Raw genomic sequence first — 24190 nt, 5'->3', positions numbered from 1 at the left:
AATCATGCAAAAGGAATTTTGCATGCAATCCCATGCTCTAACTAAAAGTCCGCATGTAGATGTGTAGTAGTTCCAACATGCAAAAGGAATCTTGCATGCAGTCACATGCTCTAACTAAGAGTCTACATGAAGGTGTGTAGTAGTTCCAACAAATATGGTTTCCATTAAGGGGCGCAGAATTCAATAAACGTAAAGCCTCACTAGCATTTTCAGCGAACCTATAATTGACATAAGCGTATCCCAGAGAAGCGTTGGTAGTGGCATTTCTGCATATGTGAACAGTGAGCACGGGCCAATCCGCCCAAAGAGATCATATATCTGGGCCTCGGTCACATTGGGCTCCAAATCCCCCACATACAGAGATTTCGGCAGTAATCGATTGTTGTTGCCGTTAGCAACTGCTTGTTGATGTTGTGCAACACGGTGTTCTGCTGTTTGGACTTGATTCTGTGCCATCGCCTCTTTACTCACTGACCCTGGAAAAGCAGAAAGCACAACTTCCTAACGCCAACTCAACGGAAATAAAAATCCAAACCCAATTCAACCGAAATAATCGAAACCACAGCAGGTGTAGATCGCAAAATCAAAACCGCTTATTTCTGTACAACAGGCGAAGATTATATCGATTTTCCACGCTGAAAATAGACTTCAACGCTGAACATTCCACTTCGATTCAATATGGAAAGGTATAATGGTGAGAGTGCCGCACCAATTCTTCTATAAATATGTTTTAGGTTTTCTCTTCATGGGTCGGCGCCGTATTTTTCACAACATTCAAGAGAAACATGGTTTTACATTTCTTAATTGCCGTGAAACATGGTGTGACGTTTCTTAGTTTTTTCATAACCGTGAATGCTCGAGTAATTAAATAAATATATTAATAAGTAATAAATATATTAGTGATTAAAGAGTATAATTATATTAATTGAATAACACATAAAGAGAATAATTAAATTAATTAAATAAATACGTTATTTAAGAGATAAAATATATATTTAATAAAAAGTGTAATGCAATGTTAGTGATTTTATTGTTATTTATTAATAATTTTATTAATTAAAATTAAAATTTTGGTTTTTTTCTCAAATTTTTCTAACATTACTTTAGTTTTACTTTTTATTAATAATAATGGTTAAAATTTATTTCAGATTTATATATTTTTATTGAAATCTAGTTAATTAACGATTATCATGTTAAATCAAAATTAATAAAATTAAATGTGTTTATACAAATTGAATAATAATTTCTAGATCAATATTCTTTTACGATGAAAGCTCTAGCATAAATAGTCTTAAGCGCCTTTTCACCAAAGATCATTATGTTTAGTGGTGCCTCTCTACATAATTATATATAATTAATTTATATATATATATATATATATATATATATATATATATATATATATAAAAGATTACATTGCTTTCAAAAGAAATATTTTATGCTCAAAGCATAGGTAATGAGGGATGTTAACAAAAATCCTCTGTCTCCTGAGAAACACCTTCCACTAGGCCCTTCGACTTGTTGAGGTATTTTTTAATTACTTAAGAACATAATCAATTTTCTTCACAACTTGAGTGAGTTTCTTCACAAATTGATATGGACCATAGAACTCGGGGCCTAACTTGTTTTTCCCATATATTTTTAACGATAATTGTTTGTAAGTTTTGAAACTTCACATCCACCCAATCTACTTAAATTTTATTTCTAAACTACATTGGTCATCTTGCTACTTCGTGCGGTTTCTTGCAATATTTAAGTTTTCCTTTAGTGTTCGAGCAACCTTTTAGTTATCCTCAAATAGATTCTTTATTGTTGGAATTTTTATATTATTTATGGTTAACTCTTTCCATTTAGGGGGTGTATAATCATAGAGAGATTGAAATGACATTAGTTTTATTGAAACGTGATAAGTGGAATTCTACCACCATGGTGTTAGATGTAACTATTCAAACCATTTTTTTGTTAATCTCTTACAAAATGACAGAGATATGCTTCCAAACATCTATCGACAATTTCATATTGGTCACATGTTTGGGGTGGTATGCTAACCTCATGTTGAGGGATGTCCTCATTTGTTTGAAAAAATCTTTAGAAAATTTTCCTTTAAATTTGGTATCCCTATCACTCACAATGATCTTCGGAAATCCATGCAATTTGTAATTATTTTTGCAAAATATTTTGGCAATTTGTTTTGCTCAGCTTGATCTCTTGTTCATCTTTCAGTGCGATTGATACAACTACTTTATTTATGAATCGTGGTAATTACTTGTGAATATATATTATATTTCTTTTATCTTCATCAAACAATCACACTTCAGAAATTCAACTAATAACCATGAAATTAAAATGTATTTATCACAATGTGTGAGAGATAGAGATATGTGTGTGATAAGTCCTTTTGTAAAATGAAAAGGTTCGAGTGTATTTAATACCCAATATATACAAGTTTCTTAAATAAATCATATATCTTTGTAAATTAGATTCTAGTAAGTTTTCACATTCTCATATTTGTTAAAGTGTTGAAGATCACGTAAATAATGGCGGCGAGTGACTCTTCGTAAGTACATTTATTTACTTTTTGTTCCTATTACATATTTTATGAAAATACTTGCTTAAATTATGACGAGTAATAACTGATAGTAAATATGTTATTTACCATAGTATGGACTATCAAAGATCTTAATTTTAGGTTTTCTCGTTGATTTCCTTTCTTTTAATTTTCCTTCTTTTGTTTTAAAATATCATTTTCTTTCGTGTTTGTACATAATATTATAAATACATCAAGGATTATGAATATTGACTATAATTGCATTCTTCAACACTCCCTCTTAACATGGTAGGTATTCATAATGATTATCCAAATGTTTTCTATGTACATGATCTTTCTAAAACAAAGGTAAATCTCATCGATAACACCTTTATCTAACTCAATACCCTTGACCTACATGAGCATCATCATAAATGTGTACCACAACTTTGGTTAGCCCTTGTAATCGATTGTACTTATTCAAATAGTCACCATGATCTGGTGGGTGTCTCACCTCTTGGTACTCTAACTAGTCCAGGGTGGTCATTTCCCACGGTCAAACGGTAGTGAAACCTGTTAGAGCTTGAAATTTCACCTCAGGCTGAGAAAGGTAAACCTCAAGGCAACATCAAACCACTTAGCCTCATAGCTAGCCCTACGGGGCTGGAGAGGGCTCTCTCCGGTCTATCTCGGTGAAATCTTCAATGGATGAGATGACCAATAGGGTAACACTGATTTTAGGCTAGTAAACTGATCAAAAAGGTTGATTTGGGGTTTTTAGGGTTTTTGGTGGCAAATTGAGGGGATGGAAATTTTGGGTGCGGGGATTGGACACAGTTTCTGCAGGGGGTTCTTTGGGGCGAGGTAGGAGACAATATTGATGCATTTGATTGAGGTGGATGGTCAGGAATGACAGGTGAGGAGCTAAGGAGAGAAAACAATAACTTTGAATTCTCCTTAAACAGCAGAAAGCATTGAGATTAAACAAACTTAAAAGCAGAGCATGACAGTCATGAATTCTTACTTTAACACTTCGTTTGCTTAATGTGCAGAAGGAAAAGAAAGGAAATGATTCACATAACACACTTACAGGTACATAGAGAAACACACCATCAATACATGTAACCACAAGAATCCCAAAAAAGACTGCAAAACCCTGGTCTTCGTTAGCCAAAAATTGCAGAGATACAATGAATAATACAATGATAGCTTCTCCCTCAAGAGTCCAACCTTCCAACCCCTGAAAATGACTAAGAAAAATCATAATATAGGCAAGCCAACCTCTTCCCTTGCCTCTAGGGGTCGAGCTCATCCTTCTAGGAGCTGTTTCAACTAATTCTAAACTGAGCACTAAAATCTCGGCAGTCAAAACAACTTGCCTCTGTAAGCTAGGAAACCAATTCATTCATTTAATTTTCACCTATCTCATGAATGAATCTTCTAGAAGAGGTACATAAGTGTAAAAGTGTCAAAAAAGTACATTAATTACATCAAAGAGGATAATAATCCACCCCAAAAAGTCAAACAGGGTCAAACTGCGTTTTTTCTGAGCTGTACACTGAAATTTGGAGAAATTTGCCTGACGGGTCGCGTGCCTCTCCCTGACAAGTCGCGCGCCTTTGGGACCACTTTTGGGGCACTTCCAGGTGTCCAAATTGAGCAAGAGTAGGCTTGTTCGAAAGGTCTGTGAGTCTACTTTCCAACCCAACTGGAATTTCTGAATTTGGTGGTCATTTTCCCCTCCAAAATTGCAATCTCCCAAGACTGCTTTTTGTGTCTCAAAAATGTGGCAGAAAGTCATTTTTTGCTCCTTTTTTGACTTTCTGGAGGCCCAAAACTTCATAAAATCTCAAGTCCATTGATGAGCATATGTAACTTCTCATGACAAATCTGGAAATGCTGAGTTTTTGCAAAATGGAGTTGCCAGGATGAAGGGTCGCGCGGGGGGTGAGACCCGTTAATGGACAAAACCTGTAAATTGCCTGAAAAATCAAAATTGACCCAAAATGTTCAAAATTTCTTGGGATTTGTGCTGTGGCTGGGCTATTTAGTGCCTTGGTCCTTCAGTGAAGCCTCGGCCAAGATATGGAGGGGATCGCGCCTCTTTCTCCTTTTTTGTGCCTTGGCCAACCGCCTTTGGAACATTTTCATCTTTGCCTTGCACACATGCATTCGGGCCCAATAGTGGTTTTTCATGTTCCGGAGCAGGCTCAACTTCTGGTGTTGACTCACGGTCATCACTTTGCTCATAGTCGGTTTCGGTTTCTGACATGGTTTCAAGAGCAAAGTGGTTGAAATGTACTGCTGTTTCTCCTTTGAAAACTGCTGATTAAAATGTTGTTTTAAGGGGACAAGGAGCACGAGGGAAATGTTAGGGGAGGGACACTTTTAAAGGGAAAATGGGAATAAATATATAAAACAGGGATTCAAGGGAAAAAACATTGCAAAAATCATTGCATATGCATAATTATATACATTGTTTACATGGGTATAATGAGAGGTAGGGTTAGGGCTTGATTCTTCATTTTTTAGGGAAAAGGGGTAGGGTTTAGGGCTTTTCACATATTTGGAAGGGAAATTTACATAAAATGATAAGGAATATGAAATGGGAGATGGAAGAAAAATGAGAACAATGGGATACCTCCAAACAGCATATAAAACCCTAGCAATTTGACAACTTCAAACCAAAAGCACAATGGAGACTTTCACTTGCAAATGGAGACTTTTACACACCAAACTAATATCTCAAATCCTCATCATTCCTCATCATTCATTGAGTCTGATAAATTCTTAACAAAAACATTATTAAACTTTGGCATTTCCATTTTATCGTTCTGGCTGCTCCTTTTTCACGAATGGACCAACATAAACTCGTTCCCCACTGAGACTGATAAATTCTTAACAAAAACATTATTAAACTTTGGCATTTCTATTTTATCGTTCTGGCTGCTCCTTTTTAATGAACAGACCAACATAAACCCATTCCCCATTGATAAACTGACCATTCAAATATTTTATTGCATCTACTATTTTATCAAGATTCTTAACGAATATTTTAGCTAATACAAAGTTGCTCATCAAGATTCTTAACAAATACTTTAGATAATACAAAGTTGCTGATGCTCGGGTCATGGGGTGAGTACATTATCCGAATAGGGTTTCCATTAAGGGGTGTAGAATTCAAGAAACTTAAAGCCTCGCTAGCATTTTCAGCCGAGCTGTAATGGACGTAGGCGTATCCAGAGGAGTGTTGGTAATGGCATCTCCGCAGATGTGAACAGTGAACACCGGGTCAATCCGCCCAAAGAGATCATACATCTGGTCCGCGGTAACATTGGGCTCCAAATCCCCCACATACAAAGATTTAGGTAGTAATTGGTTGTTGTTGCCATTATCAATTGCTAGGTGTTGCTGCGAAACACGGTGTTCTGCTGGTTGGATTTAAATCTTTGCCATTGCTCTTTGCTCTCTGATACTTGGAAAAGCAGAAAGCACAACTTCCCAAATGCCAACTCAATCGAAATAAAAGTCCAAACCCAATTCAACCGAAATACCAGTTAAACCTAAATAAAAACAGAAATCCATCCACGACTGGTGTAGGTAAAAAATCCGCGGATGGAGAATGAAAACCGCTTATTTCTCTACCGAAGGAGAAGATCACATCGACTTTCCTGAATGTCTTTCTTCACTAGGCATGTGGAGAGGGATAAATATGTGGCGGATCGGATTTTCGAAATAGGTGCAAGGTTTGTTAGGTTTTCTCTTCATTGGTGGGCATCCTAATTTTCATAAGATTGAATAGCAAAATCAATCCTGACAATTCAAAACAGACTGGGAGAAGCATGGTTTCAGGTTTATTAGTTTCTTCATACCCGTGAATACTTGACTAATTAAATAAATATATTATTGAATATATTAAACATTAAAGACTATAAATATATTAATTAAATAAATATGTTATTTAATAGACAAAATATATATAAAATGAAGGATGTACCATGAAGGATATATGGTAACGTCTAGTGATTTATTTTTTAAATTTAAATTAATTTTTTTTTAAATTGTTTATTTTTTATTTAATAATATTTTTTTCTAATTTTCTTCACTTTTTTATATATATTTTTGAAACTTTATTAATTAATCATTATTTTATTAAAGAAAACTTAATAAATAGAAATATATTTATACAAATTCAATAATAATTGATGGATGAATTTTGTTTTACCATGAAAGCTCATGTTTAAATATAGCCTTAAGTGCTTTTTCACTTCTATTAGAGCCTTTCTATATAGTTAATATACAATTAAATTTATTTTAGTTTTATACATAATATCAATTTTTCCTTAAAAAGAAATATTTTAGGCTCAAACCATAATTAAAATTATTTTAGTTTTTATACATAAGATTACCTTTTCCTCAAAAGAAATATTTTATGCTCAAAGCATAGGCAATGAGAGATGTTGTTAATATAAATCTTCTCTCTCTGAAGAAGCATCTTCTTCCATTAGGCTCTTCCACTTGTTGAGGTATTCTAATACAAGCTTTTCCTCATTATTCAATGTGACAATCATACCACTAGTTCCAATGGCCCCTTAATACGGAAGCAAAGTGATCAAACTAATGAAAGTAACAAAAAGATGCCACTATATAGCTCTATGTGTCATATAATATACAAGAGAGTAGTGAAACTACTTGGTATGTAAAAATGCATGAGATAAATTGAGACAAGAGGAACTATTAGGGAGAATCATGAACACCTATTATGTGAATAAGCTTTGAGGGCATTTCTTTATGGCTTTGATCTTATTCGTTAGCTACAATTTGGTTTCTTCTCACAAAATCTATGGGGGATTATCTTGGTAATGGATAAGAATATCTAAGTCATGAAATGGAACATGTAGCATAAAAAATAAAAGGCCTTGTAATTTAAAAAATGTATTGATTTTAATTAATAAAAAAATATAAAATTAAAATTAATTAAGTGATAAAATCTAATGGTATTGGAAACATATATATTACATTTTGCATCACACAAAACATGTCATCATTAGAAAAAGTCAAAATTTAAATAGTTACATGGCTTTTATTAATAGAAATTATATTTTTAGAAAGTCTATTCATATTATTACATTTCATATTTTTTCAATATTATTCATTGTGGAAGTATCTCTAATCATCCCTAATTCCCACAACTTTTATCTAGCACATGCCTTGAAAGTATTTAGCTTTCTTGGTTGGAAAATGATACAGTTGTGGAAACCCTATTATCATTCTTGTTGCCCTTTGCTAAGAAGTTAATGGCCACTTAGAAATAATGTTATAGCTTCATTGGGTGCCCTTCAACTAATTTCAAATTATCTAAATCATATAAAATAATATGATCAATTGTGTCATACCAATGCACAATTAACTTATCATATGATGTAAACATGTAACTAAACCAATTTAGTAATCATCATTTAAATCTAATTAAATAATTAAGTATTCATTCCTTTTCCAAATAGAAACTATTAAAGATTGAAGTGCTTACAAGTTACAGCTAGTGTGGTAGTGAGTAGTGGTTATTATCTTCCCCACCTCCTTTTACATGAAAGATAACTAACTCACCTAGAAAGAGGAAAGAAAGATAATTAAATAAATGAGTAAAATATAACTATGATGCAAGACTAAAATCTAGTGCCATGCTAATTGGATGGTTTCGTCTGACGACGCTTATACATGGAGAAAGTGGTAGTAATAGTAGGTTCCCTACCAATTGGATCGTGAGACTTGAATAAATGACTCTGTAACTTTTCACTTCTCTCCTCCTTTGGCTCAGCGAAATCAACATAAAGAAATTTTCCAGCAACAAGTTTTCCATTCATTTCTACCTTAGCTTGCGATGCTTGTAAAGGAGATGAAAATGCCACAAACCATGAACCTTTACTGTATCCATGAAAGTCTCTCGTTACCTTGCATGAAGTGATTGTGCCATAAATAGAGAATAGTTCTTTCAACTTGTTGTCATCAATACTGTCATCCAAATATTTTAAATAAAGATTTAATCCATATTGCCTCCTCAATTCAGATTTCTTCAATGCCCTTCCAACATACCATTCCTTACCATCAATTGTTTTCCCATTTAAATTCTCAACGCAGCTTGCGGCATCATCTCCATTCTCAAAATTAACAAATCCAAAACACTTTGAATTACCTGCGGCATCGTTAATCACTTTGGCACTTGTAATTGGTCCGTACACACTAAAGTAATATCTCAAATCCTCATCATTCATTGACTCTGATAAATTCTTAACAAAAACATCAGTGAACTTGGTGTTTCCATTTTCTCGTTCTCGCTGCTCCTTTTTCATGAATGGAGCAACATAAACCCGTTCCCCATCGATCAACTGACCATGCAAATATTTTATTGCATTTTTCACTCCCTCTTCATGTTCATAAATCACAAATCCATATCCTTTTGATTGCCCTGATGCATCTGTTGCAATATTAGAAGAGAGAATGGGCCCACACATAGCGAAAGTACGATAGAAAGCATCTTCGCCTACTGTTCTATCAAGATTCTTTACAAAAATTTTGGCTGATACAAAGTTACGGATGCTGGGGTCATGGGGTGAGTACATTACTCGAATATTGTAAATGTGTTAGAAAACCTGCACAGATGAATCTAGCTAGTAAAGGTTGAACACACAACTTTGCAGAGCAAAAACACTAAAAGAAAATCGAAAGAAGAAAATAATGATTCAATTGAAAATTATGTTACAATGCTCATGATATAGCATTACTGGGTGAAGATCCCAAGGTAATGACTATAGTGGTGATCAATGAGAAGACTCAACACCTACAACAAGTTCCGGAGATAACTAGTCAGTTGCGGAGTTAAAGAAGGAGCAAATCAAGGAGTAAATCCCATGCTCTAACTAAAAGTCCGCATGTAGATGTGTAGTAGTTCCAACATGCAAAAGGAATCTTGCATGTAGTCACATGCTCTAACTAAGAGTCTACATGTAGGTGTGTAGTAGTTCCAACACCCCCCCTGAACACCACTATGGGGAAAAATAGAAAATGGGCCCTGGCAACTAAGGCAAAAGGTCACCCAAAATACAATGCAACTTGTACTAAAAAAGAGGGAAAACCTCGTGGGAAAACCCCCCCTCAAAATACAATGTAATCAAAAGAAAAGAGGAAGAAAAATACAGTTGCTAAGCAATCGTGTCCTTCACTCCAAGACGATCACGCAAAGAGCGAAACTTCTGCTCAGTGAATGTCTTGGTGAAGATGTCTGCAGTCTGTTCTGCTGAAGGACAGAACTGCAAATCAATGACCCGATCATGTACTAAGTCTCTGATGTAGTGCATATGGATCTCTATGTGCTTCGTCCGCTGCCGATGTACTGGATCCCTGCAAAATTTTAGAGTGCCCTGGTTGTCACACCAGATGACAATGGGCTGGTGGAACTGGACGCCCAACTCAGTGAGGAAGTGCTGTAGCCACAGAGCCTGAATGGTGATGTTGACTACTCCTCGGTACTCAGCCTCAGCTGAAGAGAGAGCAATAGCAGCTTGCTTCTTGCTCGACCAACAGATAGGGCCAGATCCTAGACTGAGTGAATATCCGGAGGTGGACTTACGATCAATGCTGTCTCCCGCCCAATCAGAATCTGTGAAGCCAAGGAGATTCAATGCAGTGCCTGCTGTATAGTGAATCCCGAAGGTGATGGTGCCCTGCACATATCGGAGGATGCGCTTGGCAGCATTCCAGTGTAGCTCATGCGGCTCCTGCATGTATCTGGAAACTGCCCCTACTGCATATGAGAGATCTGGTCTGGAGTGGGTGAGGTACAATAAGCTCCCCACTAGCTGTCGGTAGAGAGTGCTGTCAACTAATGGAGTGTCACCTCCATCCTCAAGGCGGACCCCAGACAGAAAAGGAGTCGGTGCTGGCTTGCAGTCAGTCATGCGAAATCTCTCGAGGAGATCTCGTGCATACTTAGCCTGAGAGAGTTTGATGCCTGTGGCATTCTGGCTGATCTCAAGACCAAGAAAGAAGTGTAATGGACCCATGTCCGTCATCAAGAACCTATCATGCAAGGCCCTCTTGACTGTAGCAATGGCTGAAGCTGAGCTGCCAGTGATTAGGAGATCATCTACATACAAAACTAAGATAAGAAGAGAATCATGTGTCCTAAGCATGTAAACATTCGGATCAGACTTACATCTTTCAAAGTTTTGTGATAAGAGAAAAGAATCCATCTTCGCGTACCAAGCTCTCGGGGCTTGCTTAAGGCCGTAGAGAGATTTCTTCAGTCTGCAGACCAAAGATGAATCCTGAATGAAACCATGTGGCTGCTCCATGTAGATCTCCTCAGATAGGTCTCCGTGAAGAAAGGCATTCTTCACATCCATCTGATGTACTTCCCACCGCTGGGCAGCCGCAATGGCAAGTGTAAGGCGTATGGAATCCATCTTTGCTACTGGAGCAAAGGTCTCGTCATAATCAATGCCATGCACTTGTTGGAAGCCTTTGGCTACTAGCCTTGCTTTCCGTCTGGTGATTTGCCCATCTGCAGCACTCTTGGTCTTGTAGACCCATTTGCATCGGACAAGTTTCCTTCCTGAAGGAAGGGGGACCAGATCCCAAGTCTGGTTCTCGAGGAGGGAGTTATACTCCTCCTCCATGGCGGACTCCCAAGATGGATGCCCAGCAGCCTCAGCATAAGATTGTGGATCAGAAGACTGAACCAAATGACAATGCCAGGAGGGCGATGGTTCAGTGGCAGTGAGGACAAGAGGAGGCTCAATAAACTCTGAGCTAGTCCTCTGCAGATCAGAATTATCCCCCACAAGACCATTTTCTAGCTGGTTGGTCTTGTGCATATATCTCACGTAAGCTCCTTGTTCTCTGATTTATGACAGGGGAATATGATTCATTGCTGGAAGCCCGATCTGGGCTTGGATGTGGATCATTATTTGCATGCACTAGATTTGTATCTGAAGACTCTGTCTTTGTATCTGCATGCTCTTCCTCGGCATTTGCATGATCTGTATCTGCATCCTAATGCACTGAGTCATCATCTCGGACATGAGGTAGATAAAAAGTGTCTGCATGCGGCGCTTGAGGTGCATGCGAGAGACTTTCCTCAAATTTGACACTTCGCTCAATGATGAGCTTGTCCGTAGAGGGAATCAGTAGTCGATATCCCTTCACACCATCAGGGTATCCAACAAAGATGCATTCAATGCTCTGTGGATCAAGAGCTTTACTCTTTTCAGAGGGGATCCAGGCCCATGCTCGAGAGCCGAAAACACGGAGGTGAGTGACCTCTGGTTTAGTGCCGCTCCAAGCCTCAAAGGGGGTCTGATCCTTAACAGACCTATGAGGAGATCTGTTCTGGATGTAGTTAGCATAATTAAGTGCTTCGGCCCAAAGCTTATGAGGCAGTGACTTGGCATGCAACATGCAGGAAGCCATCTCTTTGAGAGATCGATTCTTTCTCTCAGCAACTCCGTTTTGCTGCGGAGTGTATGGAACTGTATACTGCAACTGTATGCCGGACTGAAGGCAAAGTTTCTGAAGTGCTGTGTTAACATATTCCCCCCCATTTTCTGTACGGAGGGCTTTGATCTTTCTCTCTGACTGTGTCTCAACTAGTGCTTTGAAATCTTCAAAGTGCTCAAAAACTTCAGATTTGTTCCTGAGAAGATACACCCAAGTATACCGTGAGAAATCATCAATAAATGTAAGCACATACCTTGCTTTGTTGATGGAAGGATGAGGAAAAGGCCCCATGAGATCACTATGGATCAGATCTAGAGGAGAGGATGCTCTGTGAGTCTTGCCGGTGTCAAACTTTTCTCTGGGATGTTTGCCAAGAACACACCCTTCACAAACTCCTTTGGAGAAACTGATATTTGGCAAGCCTTCCACCATCTCATTCTTGCTTAGCTGCTGCATATACCTATAATTTAAGTGACCAAACCTCTCGTGCCAAAGCCTACTACTATCATCAGCATGTGTAAGCAATAAGGAGGATTCAGATTCAATAAATTCAGAAAATGTATACAGTCTGGCTCCATTGTTTACCTCACCAGTTGCAATTTTGGCATTGCTATGTAGATCATATATGTTCACTGCATCTGGAGTGAATTCCACTCTCTTTCCGGTGCCGGAATGAGTGATCTGATAAACTGAAAGCAGGTTTACCGAAAGTTTTGGAACATGAAGCACATCTTCAAAGCTTCCGTGTAAAAGTTCCACTCTACCTTTTCCGGTGACCTCAATAGGTGAGTCATCTCCCATGAGGATGGGAGGTCCTTTGCATGCATCCAAAGAGGAATATACTTCCTTTGCAGCAGCCATATGATGTGATGCACCAAAATCTATAATCCATGCATCAGGAGAAGAATTAATTGCAACTAAAGCATGAAAATTGTTACCTTTCCCGTGTGGCGGATCCTCAGTTTTCTTCTTGGCGCCCTGAGGGATGTGGTCCCCAAGGTTGTGCTTCTGAAGGATTTCTGCCATTTGGTCAATTTGTTTCTTCATGCAAGAGGATTCTGGATGGAATCCTCTTTGACAGTAGGTGCATTTGTTTCCTTTCTTCCCTTTCTCATTTCTCGAACCGGAGGAGTCATTGAAGGGCTTGGTGTACCCTTCCTTCTTTGGATGGGAATGTGCTTTTCCTTTGTCTTTTTGCTGCTGATTTTTCTGATTTGAATCAGATCTGTGATTTTTATTGTCGCTGCCATCATGCACAGCAAGTGCATGTGCTTTTGGAGGTTTGATTTTCCCCATGCCAATGAGTTTATCTTGCTCAAAAATAAGGGACTCCATAAATTCTTTGAGAGAAGGCATAGTGTAGGATTTACCTGTTGCGAGCCTTACTGAATGAAATGTAGACACAAAGACGGAGTATTCTGGTCCGAGCTTTGACATAATAGAGAGAACTTGGCGACTCTCCTCCTTGGATTTGTCAATTCCACAACCCTTGAGTTGCAACAATAGATCATTATATTTGGTGAAGAAGTCTTGAATTCTGTCATAGTTCCGTGGATCCAATGATAGCAGTTCCACTTCGAGCAGATGTCCTTTCATCTCATCCTGTTTCCCGTAGAGCTCTTCAACCTTTTTCCAAATCTCATTGGGAGTATTGCAGGCAGATAGATGAAACTGCAACTCTGGAGAGATGCACATGCATATGGATCCGTGGGCCTCATCCATACGGTTGAGGTACTTGGATTTCTCTATGGCTGAAGTGGGTTCCACTTCTGTAGCCATGGTAATCCTGTACAACCCTTTATGACGAAGGTATCGAGCCATTTGATCCTTCCATTCATGATAGTTGTATGGTGTTAGGATCGATGCTTTGGGAAACTCCATTTTTCTGTCAATCTTCGATCTCCAAGCTGTAATACTTGCAAAATAAAGTACTGATGCGCCTTTTATCTAGCAACCTGTGGGCTCTGATACCATGTAAATGTGTTAGAAAACCTGCACAGATGAATCTAGCTAGTAAAGGTTGAACACACAGCTTTGCAGAGCAAAAACACTAAAAGAAAATCGAAAGAAGAAAAGAATGATTCAATTGAAAATTATGTTACAATGCTCATGATATAGCATTACTGGGTGAAGATCCCAAGGTAATGACTATAGTGGTGATCAATGAGAAGACTCAACACCTACAACAAGTTCCGGAGATAACTAGTCAGTTGCGGAGTTAAAGAAGGAGCAAATCAAGGAGTAAATCATGCAAAAGGAATTTTGCATGCAATCCCATGCTCTAACTAAAAGTCCGCATGTAGATGTGTAGTAGTTCCAACATGCAAAAGGAATCTTGCATGCAGTCACATGCTCTAACTAAGAGTCTACATGAAGGTGTGTAGTAGTTCCAACAAATATGGTTTCCATTAAGGGGCGCAAAATTCAATAAACGTAAAGCCTCACTAGCATTTTCAGCGAACCTATAATTGACATAAGCGTATCCCAGAGAAGCGTTGGTAGTGGCATCTCTGCATATGTGAACAGTGAGCACCGGGCCAATCCGCCCAAAGAGATCATATATCTGGGCCTCGGTCACATTGGGCTCCAAATCCCCCACATACAGAGATTTCGGCAGTAATCGATTGTTGTTGCCGTTAGCAACTGCTTGTTGATGTTGTGCAACAGGGTGTTCTGCTGTTTGGACTTGATTCTGTGCCATCGCCTCTCTACTCACTGACCCTGGAAAAGCAGAAAGCACAACTTCCTAACGCCAACTCAACGGAAATAAAAATCCAAACCCAATTCAACCGAAATAATCGAAACCACAGCAGGTGTAGATCGCAAAATCAAAACCGCTTATTTCTGTACAACAAGCGAAGATTATATCGATTTTCCACGCTGAAAATAGACTTCAACGCTGAACATTCCACTTCGATTCAATATGGAAAGGTATAATGGTGAGAGTGCCGCACCAATTCTTCTATAAATATGTTTTAGGTTTTCTCTTCATGGGTCGGCGCCGTATTTTTCACAACATTCAAGAGAAACATGGTTTTACATTTCTTAATTGCCGTGAAACATGGTGTGACGTTTCTTAGTTTTTTCATAACCGTGAATGCTCGAGTAATTAAATAAATATATTAATAAGTAATAAATATATTAGTGATTAAAGAGTATAATTATATTAATTGAATAACACATAAAGAGAATAATTAAATTAATTAAATAAATACGTTATTTAAGAGATAAAATATATATTTAATAAAAAGTGTAATGCAATGTTAGTGATTTTATTGTTATTTATTAATAATTTTATTAATTAAAATTAAAATTTTGGTTTTTTTCTAAAATTTTTCTAACATTACTTTAGTTTTACTTTTTATTAATAATAATGGTTAAAATTTATTTCAGATTTATATATTTTTATTGAAATCTAGTTAATTAACGATTATCATGTTAAATCAAAATTAATAAAATTAAATGTGTTTATACAAATTGAATAATAATTTCTAGATCAATATTCTTTTACGATGAAAGCTCTAGCATAAATAGTCTTAAGCGCCTTTTCACCAAAGGTCATTATGTTTAGTGGTGCCTCTCTACATAATTAATATATAATTAAAATTATTATATATATATATATATATATATATAGATATAAGATTACATTGCTTTCAAGAGAAATATTTTATGCTCAAAGCATAGGTAATGAGGGATGTTAACAAAAATCCTTTGTCTCCTGAGAAACACCTTCCATTAGGCCCTTCGACTTGTTGAGGTATTTTTTAATTACTTAAGAACATAATCAATTTTCTTCACAACTTGAGTGAGTTTCTTCACAAATTGATATGGACCATAGAACTCGGGGCCTAACTTGTTTTTCCCATATATTTTTAACGATAATTGTTTGTAAGGTTTGAAACTTCACATACACCCAATCTACTTAAATTTTATTTCTAAACTACATTGGTCATCTTGCTACTTCGTGCGGTTTCTTGCAATATTTAAGTTTTCCTTTAGTGTTCGAGCAACCTTTTAGTTATCCTCAAATAGATTCTTTATTGTTGGAATTTTTATATTATTTATGGTTAACTCTTTCCATTTAGGGGGTGTATAATCATAGAGAGATTGAAATGACATTAGTTTTATTGAAACGTGATAAGTGGAATTCTACCACCATGGTGTTAGATGTAACTATTCAAACCATTTTTTTGTTAATCTCTTACAAAATGACAGAGATATGCTTCCAAACATCTATCGACAATTTCATATTGGTCACATGTTTGGGGTGGTATGCTAACCTCATGTTGAGGGATGTCCTCATTTGTTTGAAAAAATCTTTAGAAAAATTTCCTTTAAAATTGGTATCCCTATCACTCACAATGATCTTCAGAAATCCATGCAATTTGTAATTATTTTTGCAAAATATTTTGGCAATTTGTTTTGCTCAGCTTGATCTCTTGTTCATCTTTCAGTGCGATTGATACAACTACTTTATTTATGAATCGTGGTAATTACTTGTGAATATATATTATATTTCTTTTATCTTCATCAAACAATCACACTTCAGAAATTCAACTAATAACCATGAAATTAAAATGTATTTATCACAATGTGTGAGAGATAGAGATATGTGTGTGATAAGTCCTTTTGTAAAATGAAAAGGTTTGAGTGTATTTAATACCCAATATATACAAGTTTCTTAAATAAAATCATATATCTTTGTAAATTAGATTCTAGTAAGTTTTCACATTCTCATATTTGTTAAAGTGTTGAAGATCACGTAAATAATGGCGGCGAGTGACTCTTCGTAAGTACATTTATTTACTTTTTGTTCCTATTACATATTTTATGAAAATACTTGCTTAAATTATGACGAGTAATAACTGATAGTAAATATGTTATTTACCATAGTATGGACTATCAAAGATCTTAATTTTAGGTTTTCTCGTTGATTTCCTTTCTTTTAATTTTCCTTCTTTTGTTTTAAAATATCATTTTCTTTCGTGTTTGTACATAATATTATAAATACATCAAGGATTATGAATATTGACTATAATTGCATTCTTCAACACTCCCTCTTAACATGGTAGGTATTCATAATGATTATCCAAATGTTTTCTATGTACATGATCTTTCTAAAACAAAGGTAAATCTCATCGATAACACCTTTATCTAACTCAATACCCTTGACCTACATGAGCATCATCATAAATGTGTACCACAACTTTGGTTAGCCCTTGTAATCGATTGTACTTATTCAAATAGTCACCATGATCTGGTGGGTGTCTCACCTCTTGGTACTCTAACTAGTCCAGGGTGGTCATTTCCCACGGTCAAACGGTAGTGAAACCTGTTAGAGCTTGAAATTTCACCTCAGGCTGAGAAAGGTAAACCTCAAGGCAATATCAAACCACTTAGCCTCATAGCTAGCCCTACGGGGCTGGAGAGGGCTCTCTCCGGTCTATCTCGGTGAAATCTTCAATGGATGAGATGACCAATAGGGTAACACTGATTTTAGGCTAGTAAACTGATCAAAAAGGTTGATTTGGGGTTTTTAGGGTTTTTGGTGGCAAATTGAGGGGATGGAAATTTTGGGTGCGGGGATTGGACACAGTTTCTGCAGGGGGTTCTTTGGGGCGAGGTAGGAGACAATATTGATGCATTTGATTGAGGTGGATGGTCAGGAATGACAGGTGAGGAGCTAAGGAGAGAAAACAATAACTTTGAATTCTCCTTAAACAACAGAAAGCATTGAGATTAAACAAACTTAAAAGCAGAGCATGACAGTCATGAATTCTTACTTTAACACTTCGTTTGCTTAATGTGCAGAAGGAAAAGAAAGGAAATGATTCACATAACACACTTACAGGTACATAGAGAAACACACCATCAATACATGTAACCACAAGAATCCCAAAAAAGACTGCAAAACCCTGGTCTTCGTTAGCCAAAAATTGCAGAGATACAATGAATAATACAATGATAGCTTCTCCCTCAAGAGTCCAACCTTCCAACCCCTGAAAATGACTAAGAAAAATCATAATATAGGCAAGCCAACCTCTTCCCTTGCCTCTAGGGGTCGAGCTCATCCTTCTAGGAGCTGTTTCAACTAATTCTAAACTGAGCACTAAAATCTAGGCAGTCAAAACAACTTGCCTCTGTAAGCTAGGAAACCAATTCATTCATTTAATTTTCACCTATCTCATGAATGAATCTTCTAGAAGAGGTACATAAGTGTAAAAGTGTCAAAAAAGTACATTAATTACATCAAAGAGGATAATAATCCACCCCAAAAAGTCAAACAGGGTCAAACTGCGTTTTTTCTGAGCTGTACACTGAAATTTGGAGAAATTTGCCTGACGGGTCGCGTGCCTCTCCCTGACAAGTCGCGCGCCTTTGGGACCACTTTTGGGGCACTTCCAGGTGTCCAAATTGAGCAAGAGTAGGCTTGTTCGAAAGGTCTGTGAGTCTACTTTCCAACCCAACTGGAATTTCTGAATTTGGTGGTCATGTTCCCCTCCAAAATTGCAATCTCCCAAGACTGCTTTCTGTGTCTCAAAAATGTGGCAGAAAGTCATTTTTTGCTCCTTTTTTGACTTTCTGGAGGCCCAAAACTTCATAAAATCTCAAGTCCATTGATGAGCATATGTAACTTCTCATGAAAAATCTGGAAATGCTGAGTTTTTGCAAAATGGAGTTGCCAGGATGAAGGGTCGCGCGGGGGGTGAGACCCGTTAATGGACAAAACCTGTAAATTGCCTGAAAAATCAAAATTGACCCAAAATGTTCAAAATTTCTTGGGATTTGTGCTGTGGCTGGGCTATTTAGTGCCTTGGTCCTTCAGTGAAGCCTCGGCCAAGATATGGAGGGGATCGCGCCTCTTTCTCCTTTTTTGTGCCTTGGCCAACCGCCTTTGGAACATTTTCATCTTTGCTTTGCACACATGCATTCGAGCCCAATAGTGGTTTTTCATGTTCCAGAGCAGGCTCAACTTCTGGTGTTGACTCACGGTCATCACTTTGCTCATAGTCGGTTTCGGTTTCTGACATGGTTTCAAGAGCAAAGTGGTTGAAATGTACTGCTGTTTCTCCTTTGAAAACTGCTGATTAAAATGTTGTTTTAAGGGGACAAGGAGCACGAGGGAAATGTTAGGGGAGGGACACTTTTAAAGGGAAAATGGGAATAAATATATAAAACAGGGATTCAAGGGAAAAAACATTGCAAAAATCATTGCATATGCATAATTATATACATTGTTTACATGGGTATAATGAGAGGTAGGGTTAGGGCTTGATTCTTCATTTTTTAGGGAAAAGGGGTAGGGTTTAGGGCTTTTCACATATTTGGAAGGGAAATTTACATAAAATGATAAGGAATATGAAATGAGAGATGGAAGAAAAATGAGAACAATGGGATACCTCCAAACAGCATATAAAACCCTAGCAATTTGACAACTTCAAACCAAAAGCACAATGGAGACTTTCACTTGCAAAAGGAGACTTTTAAAAATACAATCATGACCTTCTTGAACTGTAGCAAGCAATAATTTTTTATGATGGAGGGCCTACCTTGCAAAATTTGGCAATTTGTGGTTCCTTGGCAGCTTGCTGGTAATTTTCTGTGGAGGAAACACTGATGGGTCGCGCACACTGGCCAACGGGTCGCTCGCCCTCAACGGGTCACGCCTGTGTAATTTTTACACTGCTGGAAGTGCCCTGACGGGTCGCGTGCCCTCAACGTGTCGTGCGCCAGGCTCAACGGGTTGCGCTTTTGCAGGAGGTTTTTGGAGGCCTTCCCGGTGTCAGAATCAGGTGAAGGATAGCTCGTTGGAAAGGTATTTGAGTCTAATTTCCAGCCCAACCAGAATTTGTCAATTTGGATTTCATTTTCCCTGTCAAAAATCAAACCTCCCAAGACTGGTCAAAAAGTGCCAAATGAGGCTGCCTCAAGGAAGAGTGCTGTTGCAGTCAACCTTTGAATGCCTTCCTCAACCCCAAAATTAGCTCATAATAGCTCATTGGAAATCTCTTTGTGTCTAGTTATCATTTTAACCATCAAGAAAATCATTTGGCCAACCAATCTAGGAGAAATCGTGATTTTCCCAAGGTCACTTCTGAGGTGTCTTTGATTCTCCTGAGGCAACGGTATTCTTGACATTTATCTCAAACCATGACACTTGTGCAAAGAGTGAAGGAGGTTTTTCTTCTTTGGCATGTTGTGGACAAAAACCTCTCTCAGTTTTTCAAAATTCATCTTTTATTGCTCTGGAACATCATTTGAGTGCGACTTGTCTCGATGTGTGAAACAAGGAATTTTGTCGAAATGGAGCGAAATGAATTGGATAGGGGGCTTCTAAATTCTTGGGGAAATTTTTGGGAGTGGGGAGGGATGTTAGGAAGTAGGGGAAAGTGGAATCTCAGAGATTGAGCAAGGGGAAGGGGTCCAAAAGGGCAAAACACAGGCCCAACCTAGAAATTTGCCAAGTTGTAGCTAGAAACTAGGGTTTGTGCCAAAATGAGGAATTTGGGGGATCTAAGGGATGGGAAGCATTTTTTAAGGTACTTTAAGGATAGGGGAAGGTGTATGAACATCAGGATACAAGTTTTGCCGATGATTTGACCGTCCAAGAGAAATTGGCTTTCAAAACCCTAGGAGAGGGAAATGACCTTGCCAAGGCACAACTGAAGCATGAACAAGGTGTACAATTACTCATTAGACACTGAGATGGTAATGAAAACCCTATGAATGATGATAGACTCAGCTGAATGGTGACATGGACCGACATTTGGACAACTTTAGAAGGAGTTAAAGCAAACCCCAGACCTAATGCCTAGTGACCAAATTTTGTTTGAAAACTCTTTGAAATGACAAAATTTGACTTGGAAACTCTAAGACCACTTTGTAAGAGCATATTTGATCACTGGAGGAAGGCTGGAAGGACTGACACTAACAAAACCCATGTCCCAAATCCAAGGGCCTCTCTGTAGGCCATGATATTGAACAGGTAACCACTCCACAAGTGTCTAGGCCCCATATAACATTTCTTTCAAGAATATTCATCTCTCATGCTATTTTACCAACAACTAGATTCATGCTCCTATTGCAACCAATAGTCTGAGCCATAGCCTTGTTATCCACCGATAAATAGTGTGAGTCAAGCTCCTGTTATTACCAACATTTTGAGGCATACCCCTATTGATGTCACAACAATGTTCCCTCTCACTGAGAGAGGAGTTATTCACTAGTCCATGTTTGTCTCTGAAATATACAAACTTTTCCTGAGAGAAAGGCTTTGTGAGAATGTCATCCATCTGCTCATTAATGGAGACATACTAGAGCCTCACCACTCCCTTATGTACCATATCACGAATAAATTGGTACTTGATATTAATATGTTTTATCATAGCATGAAACACTATATTGTTTGTGAGCTTCACATAGCTTTGACTATCACAAAACAACATAGTTGATTCAAGCATCTGGTCGAACAAGCCACAATGTAGCTTATGAATCCATACTCCTTCACAATGTGCAACACGCTACAATATACTTTGCTTCTGTAGTACCAAGTCCAAAAAAGGTGTACTTTTTGTAATGCCTTGTAATAATAATAATAATAATAATAATAATAATAATAATAATAATGTTTCTGATAAATGAAAAAACATAAACGAGTGCAGTAATTAGAATGAATAAGAAAAGTCAGTAGGATAACAAGGCCAAAGAGATGGTATATATATAATAGCAAGATTAATAAAATAGATGATCTATGTGTGTGTGTGTGTGTCTATATATATTTAATGTAAGGGGTACATATAAATGAGTGGTAGAAGAGTGGATACAAATAGTAAAACATAGATAAATAAAGATATGATATAATGATCAAAGAATAAATGAATGAAAGAATGCTTCTCATCTCATTTTTCAACGTTAAATAGAACCAACTATTCTAAAATTTGTAAGGGGATTGGAAAGAGATCCACATGTTCACAATCCATGTGTCTGTTATGAATCCAACTCACAAAAAGATAGAAAATATAAATCAACGTCTTAGGATTCAGCCTCTTCGTGGGGGAACCTCCTTTACATTACACAAATGAAGAATTCCTGGATGATACAAATGACAAGACCTCCTTTCTAGATATAGGAGTCTAAGGGGTCATAATATAATTAGAGCCGACATAACAATAATAATGTAAGGGCACAATAATAATAATAGTGGGCTTCTATGGGGAGCAATAATAACAATATGGGGACTACATGGGAAAAACAATATAATAAGGGGGTTATACTAATAACAATAAGGGGTTACACTAGTAGTATAGGGACCTAACATGCCCCTCTCCTTCAAAATGTGTTGTCCTCAATGCTTGAGTAGTTCTTGATGCTTTTGTATAAAATATTTGTCCTCCCATGTAGAATATTCAGCAGGTAAGTTCTTCCACTTGATGAGATACTTTGAAATTGATCGATTTCATAGATGTAAGCTCCTTGTTTCTGTGACTGCTCCAGGCTCCAATATGATTTTTCCTTCCTCGTCAAGTTCTGGCAATATTGTTTGAACTGAGATGTTTTGCAACTTTTGAATGAGTGGCCACACTTCTTCATCCTTCTTACATTCATACCTTGTTTCGTTTATCCAATTTGGTTGGATAATAGAAATGGCACACAACAATGCTTCTAGATATTTCATAACATTTGGTATCAAAGCTTTGGATTCTAGGGTTTCGCTGCTCCAAACAGGTCATCGTGGCATTTTCGCTATAACATTTTTCTGCAATGTGTCAGAATCTAAAAAATTAACCCATTTGAGACGAAATACCTCTAAAATTAGGCTTAGGTGGGTTTTTAATGGATATGTATGGATCTTGAATACAATGAACCACACTATTTAAAAAAAACATATAATGAAAATTAAATTTGCTAGGAAAATATTCTTTTTAAGAAATAATATCATTACAAAAAGAGTTCTTAAAAAAAATACAACAACAAAAACAAAATATTGAAAATTAAATTTCCTAGAAAGAAATTATTTTAAAAATTATATCTTTACAAAACCAATAAAATTAGAATTCATATATATATAAAATTAAATTTGCTAGAGAGAAACTTTTTAGAAATAATACCATTACAAAAACTATAAATATCCAATAATACTAATATTTTTTTGATTAAAAAAAAATATCTAAACAGACACACAAACACATATTACTGGATGGTTATAAAAGAGGATAGCTAAATTAGAAACCACTCACAGGCAAGATGTGTAAGCTATAGCTATAAGAAAATGATGGATTATGTTGCACTCCCAATTGGATTAAGTAACTTAGGTGATGAGATTATAGCATTTATGTTCTCACATCTTTTAGCTTAGCCCAAGCAACATAAATAGGTTTTCCAGCAACAACTTTTCCATTCATTTCTATCATAGCTAGGCATGCTTGAAAAGGAGATGAGAATGCCATAAATCCTGAACATTCATTGTGTCCATTAAAGTCCTCCATTACCTTGGATGAAGCAATTGTGCCATAAATAGAGAACAACTCTCTCAACTTGTTATCATCAATATTATCATCCAATACTTTAAATAAAGATTTGTTCCATATTTACAACATACCATTACTTGCCTTAAATTTTCTTTCATTTAAATTCTGGAAGGAATTTGCTGCATCATCTACATTCTCAAAATTAGAAAATACAAAACACTTTTGAATTTCCTGTACACACCAAACTAATATCTCAAATCCTCATCATTCCTCATCATTCATTGAGTCTGATAAATTCTTAACAAAAACATTATTAAACTTTGACATTTCCATTTTATCGTTCTGGCTGCTCCTTTTTCATGAATGGACCAACATAAACTCGTTCCCCACTGAGACTGATAAATTCTTAACAAAAACATTATTAAACTTTGGCATTTCTATTTTATCGTTCTGGCTGCTCCTTTTTAATGAACAGACCAACATAAACCCGTTCCCCATTGATAAACTGACCATTCAAATATTTTATTGCATCTACTGTTTTATCAAGATTCTTAACGAATATTTTAGCTAATACAAAGTTGCTCATCAAGATTCTTAACAAATATTTTAGATAATACAAAGTTGCTGATGCTCGGGTCATGGGGTGAGTACATTATCCGAATAGGGTTTCCATTAAGGGGTGTAGAATTAGAGAAAC

General features: G+C 36.8%; 1 protein-coding gene across 1 annotated transcript; it reads right to left on the bottom strand.

The window, feature by feature from the left end:
- Nucleotides 1-5716: 5716 nt before the first annotated feature.
- Nucleotides 5717-14723, bottom strand: LOC149159213 (polyadenylate-binding protein 2-like). Its single transcript, XM_089434232.1, has 4 exons — nt 14485-14723; nt 8621-9076; nt 8479-8539; nt 5717-5938 (listed from the first exon to the last, which is right to left on the bottom strand). Exons 1-4 carry the CDS (start codon nt 14721-14723, stop codon nt 5717-5719), a joined length of 978 nt encoding a protein of 325 aa, XP_089290358.1.
- Nucleotides 14724-24190: the final 9467 nt, after the last annotated feature.

The sequence above is a fragment of the Pinus tabuliformis genome, chromosome 5_2 (genome assembly GCF_031772625.1).
Source record: "Pinus tabuliformis cultivar Carrire ecotype Pingquan chromosome 5_2, CPIR1, whole genome shotgun sequence".
NCBI lineage: Eukaryota > Viridiplantae > Streptophyta > Pinopsida > Pinales > Pinaceae > Pinus > Pinus tabuliformis.
This window is presented reverse-complemented; position numbering and strand designations above follow the sequence as displayed.

Excerpts from the sequence above, each read along its gene's own strand:
- LOC149159213 (XM_089434232.1), bottom strand. The coding sequence starts at position 14,723 with ATGGCACAGAATCAAGTCCAAACAGCAGAACACCCTGTTGCACAACAT. Across the intron at positions 8,540-8,620 it reads ACAATTGATGGTAAGGAATG|TATTGATGACAACAAGTTGA; the intron begins GTATGTTGGAAG and ends TTTGGATGACAG. Across the intron at positions 5,939-8,478 it reads GCACAATCACTTCATGCAAG|CAACACCTAGCAATTGATAA; the intron begins GTAACGAGAGAC and ends CGTGTTTCGCAG.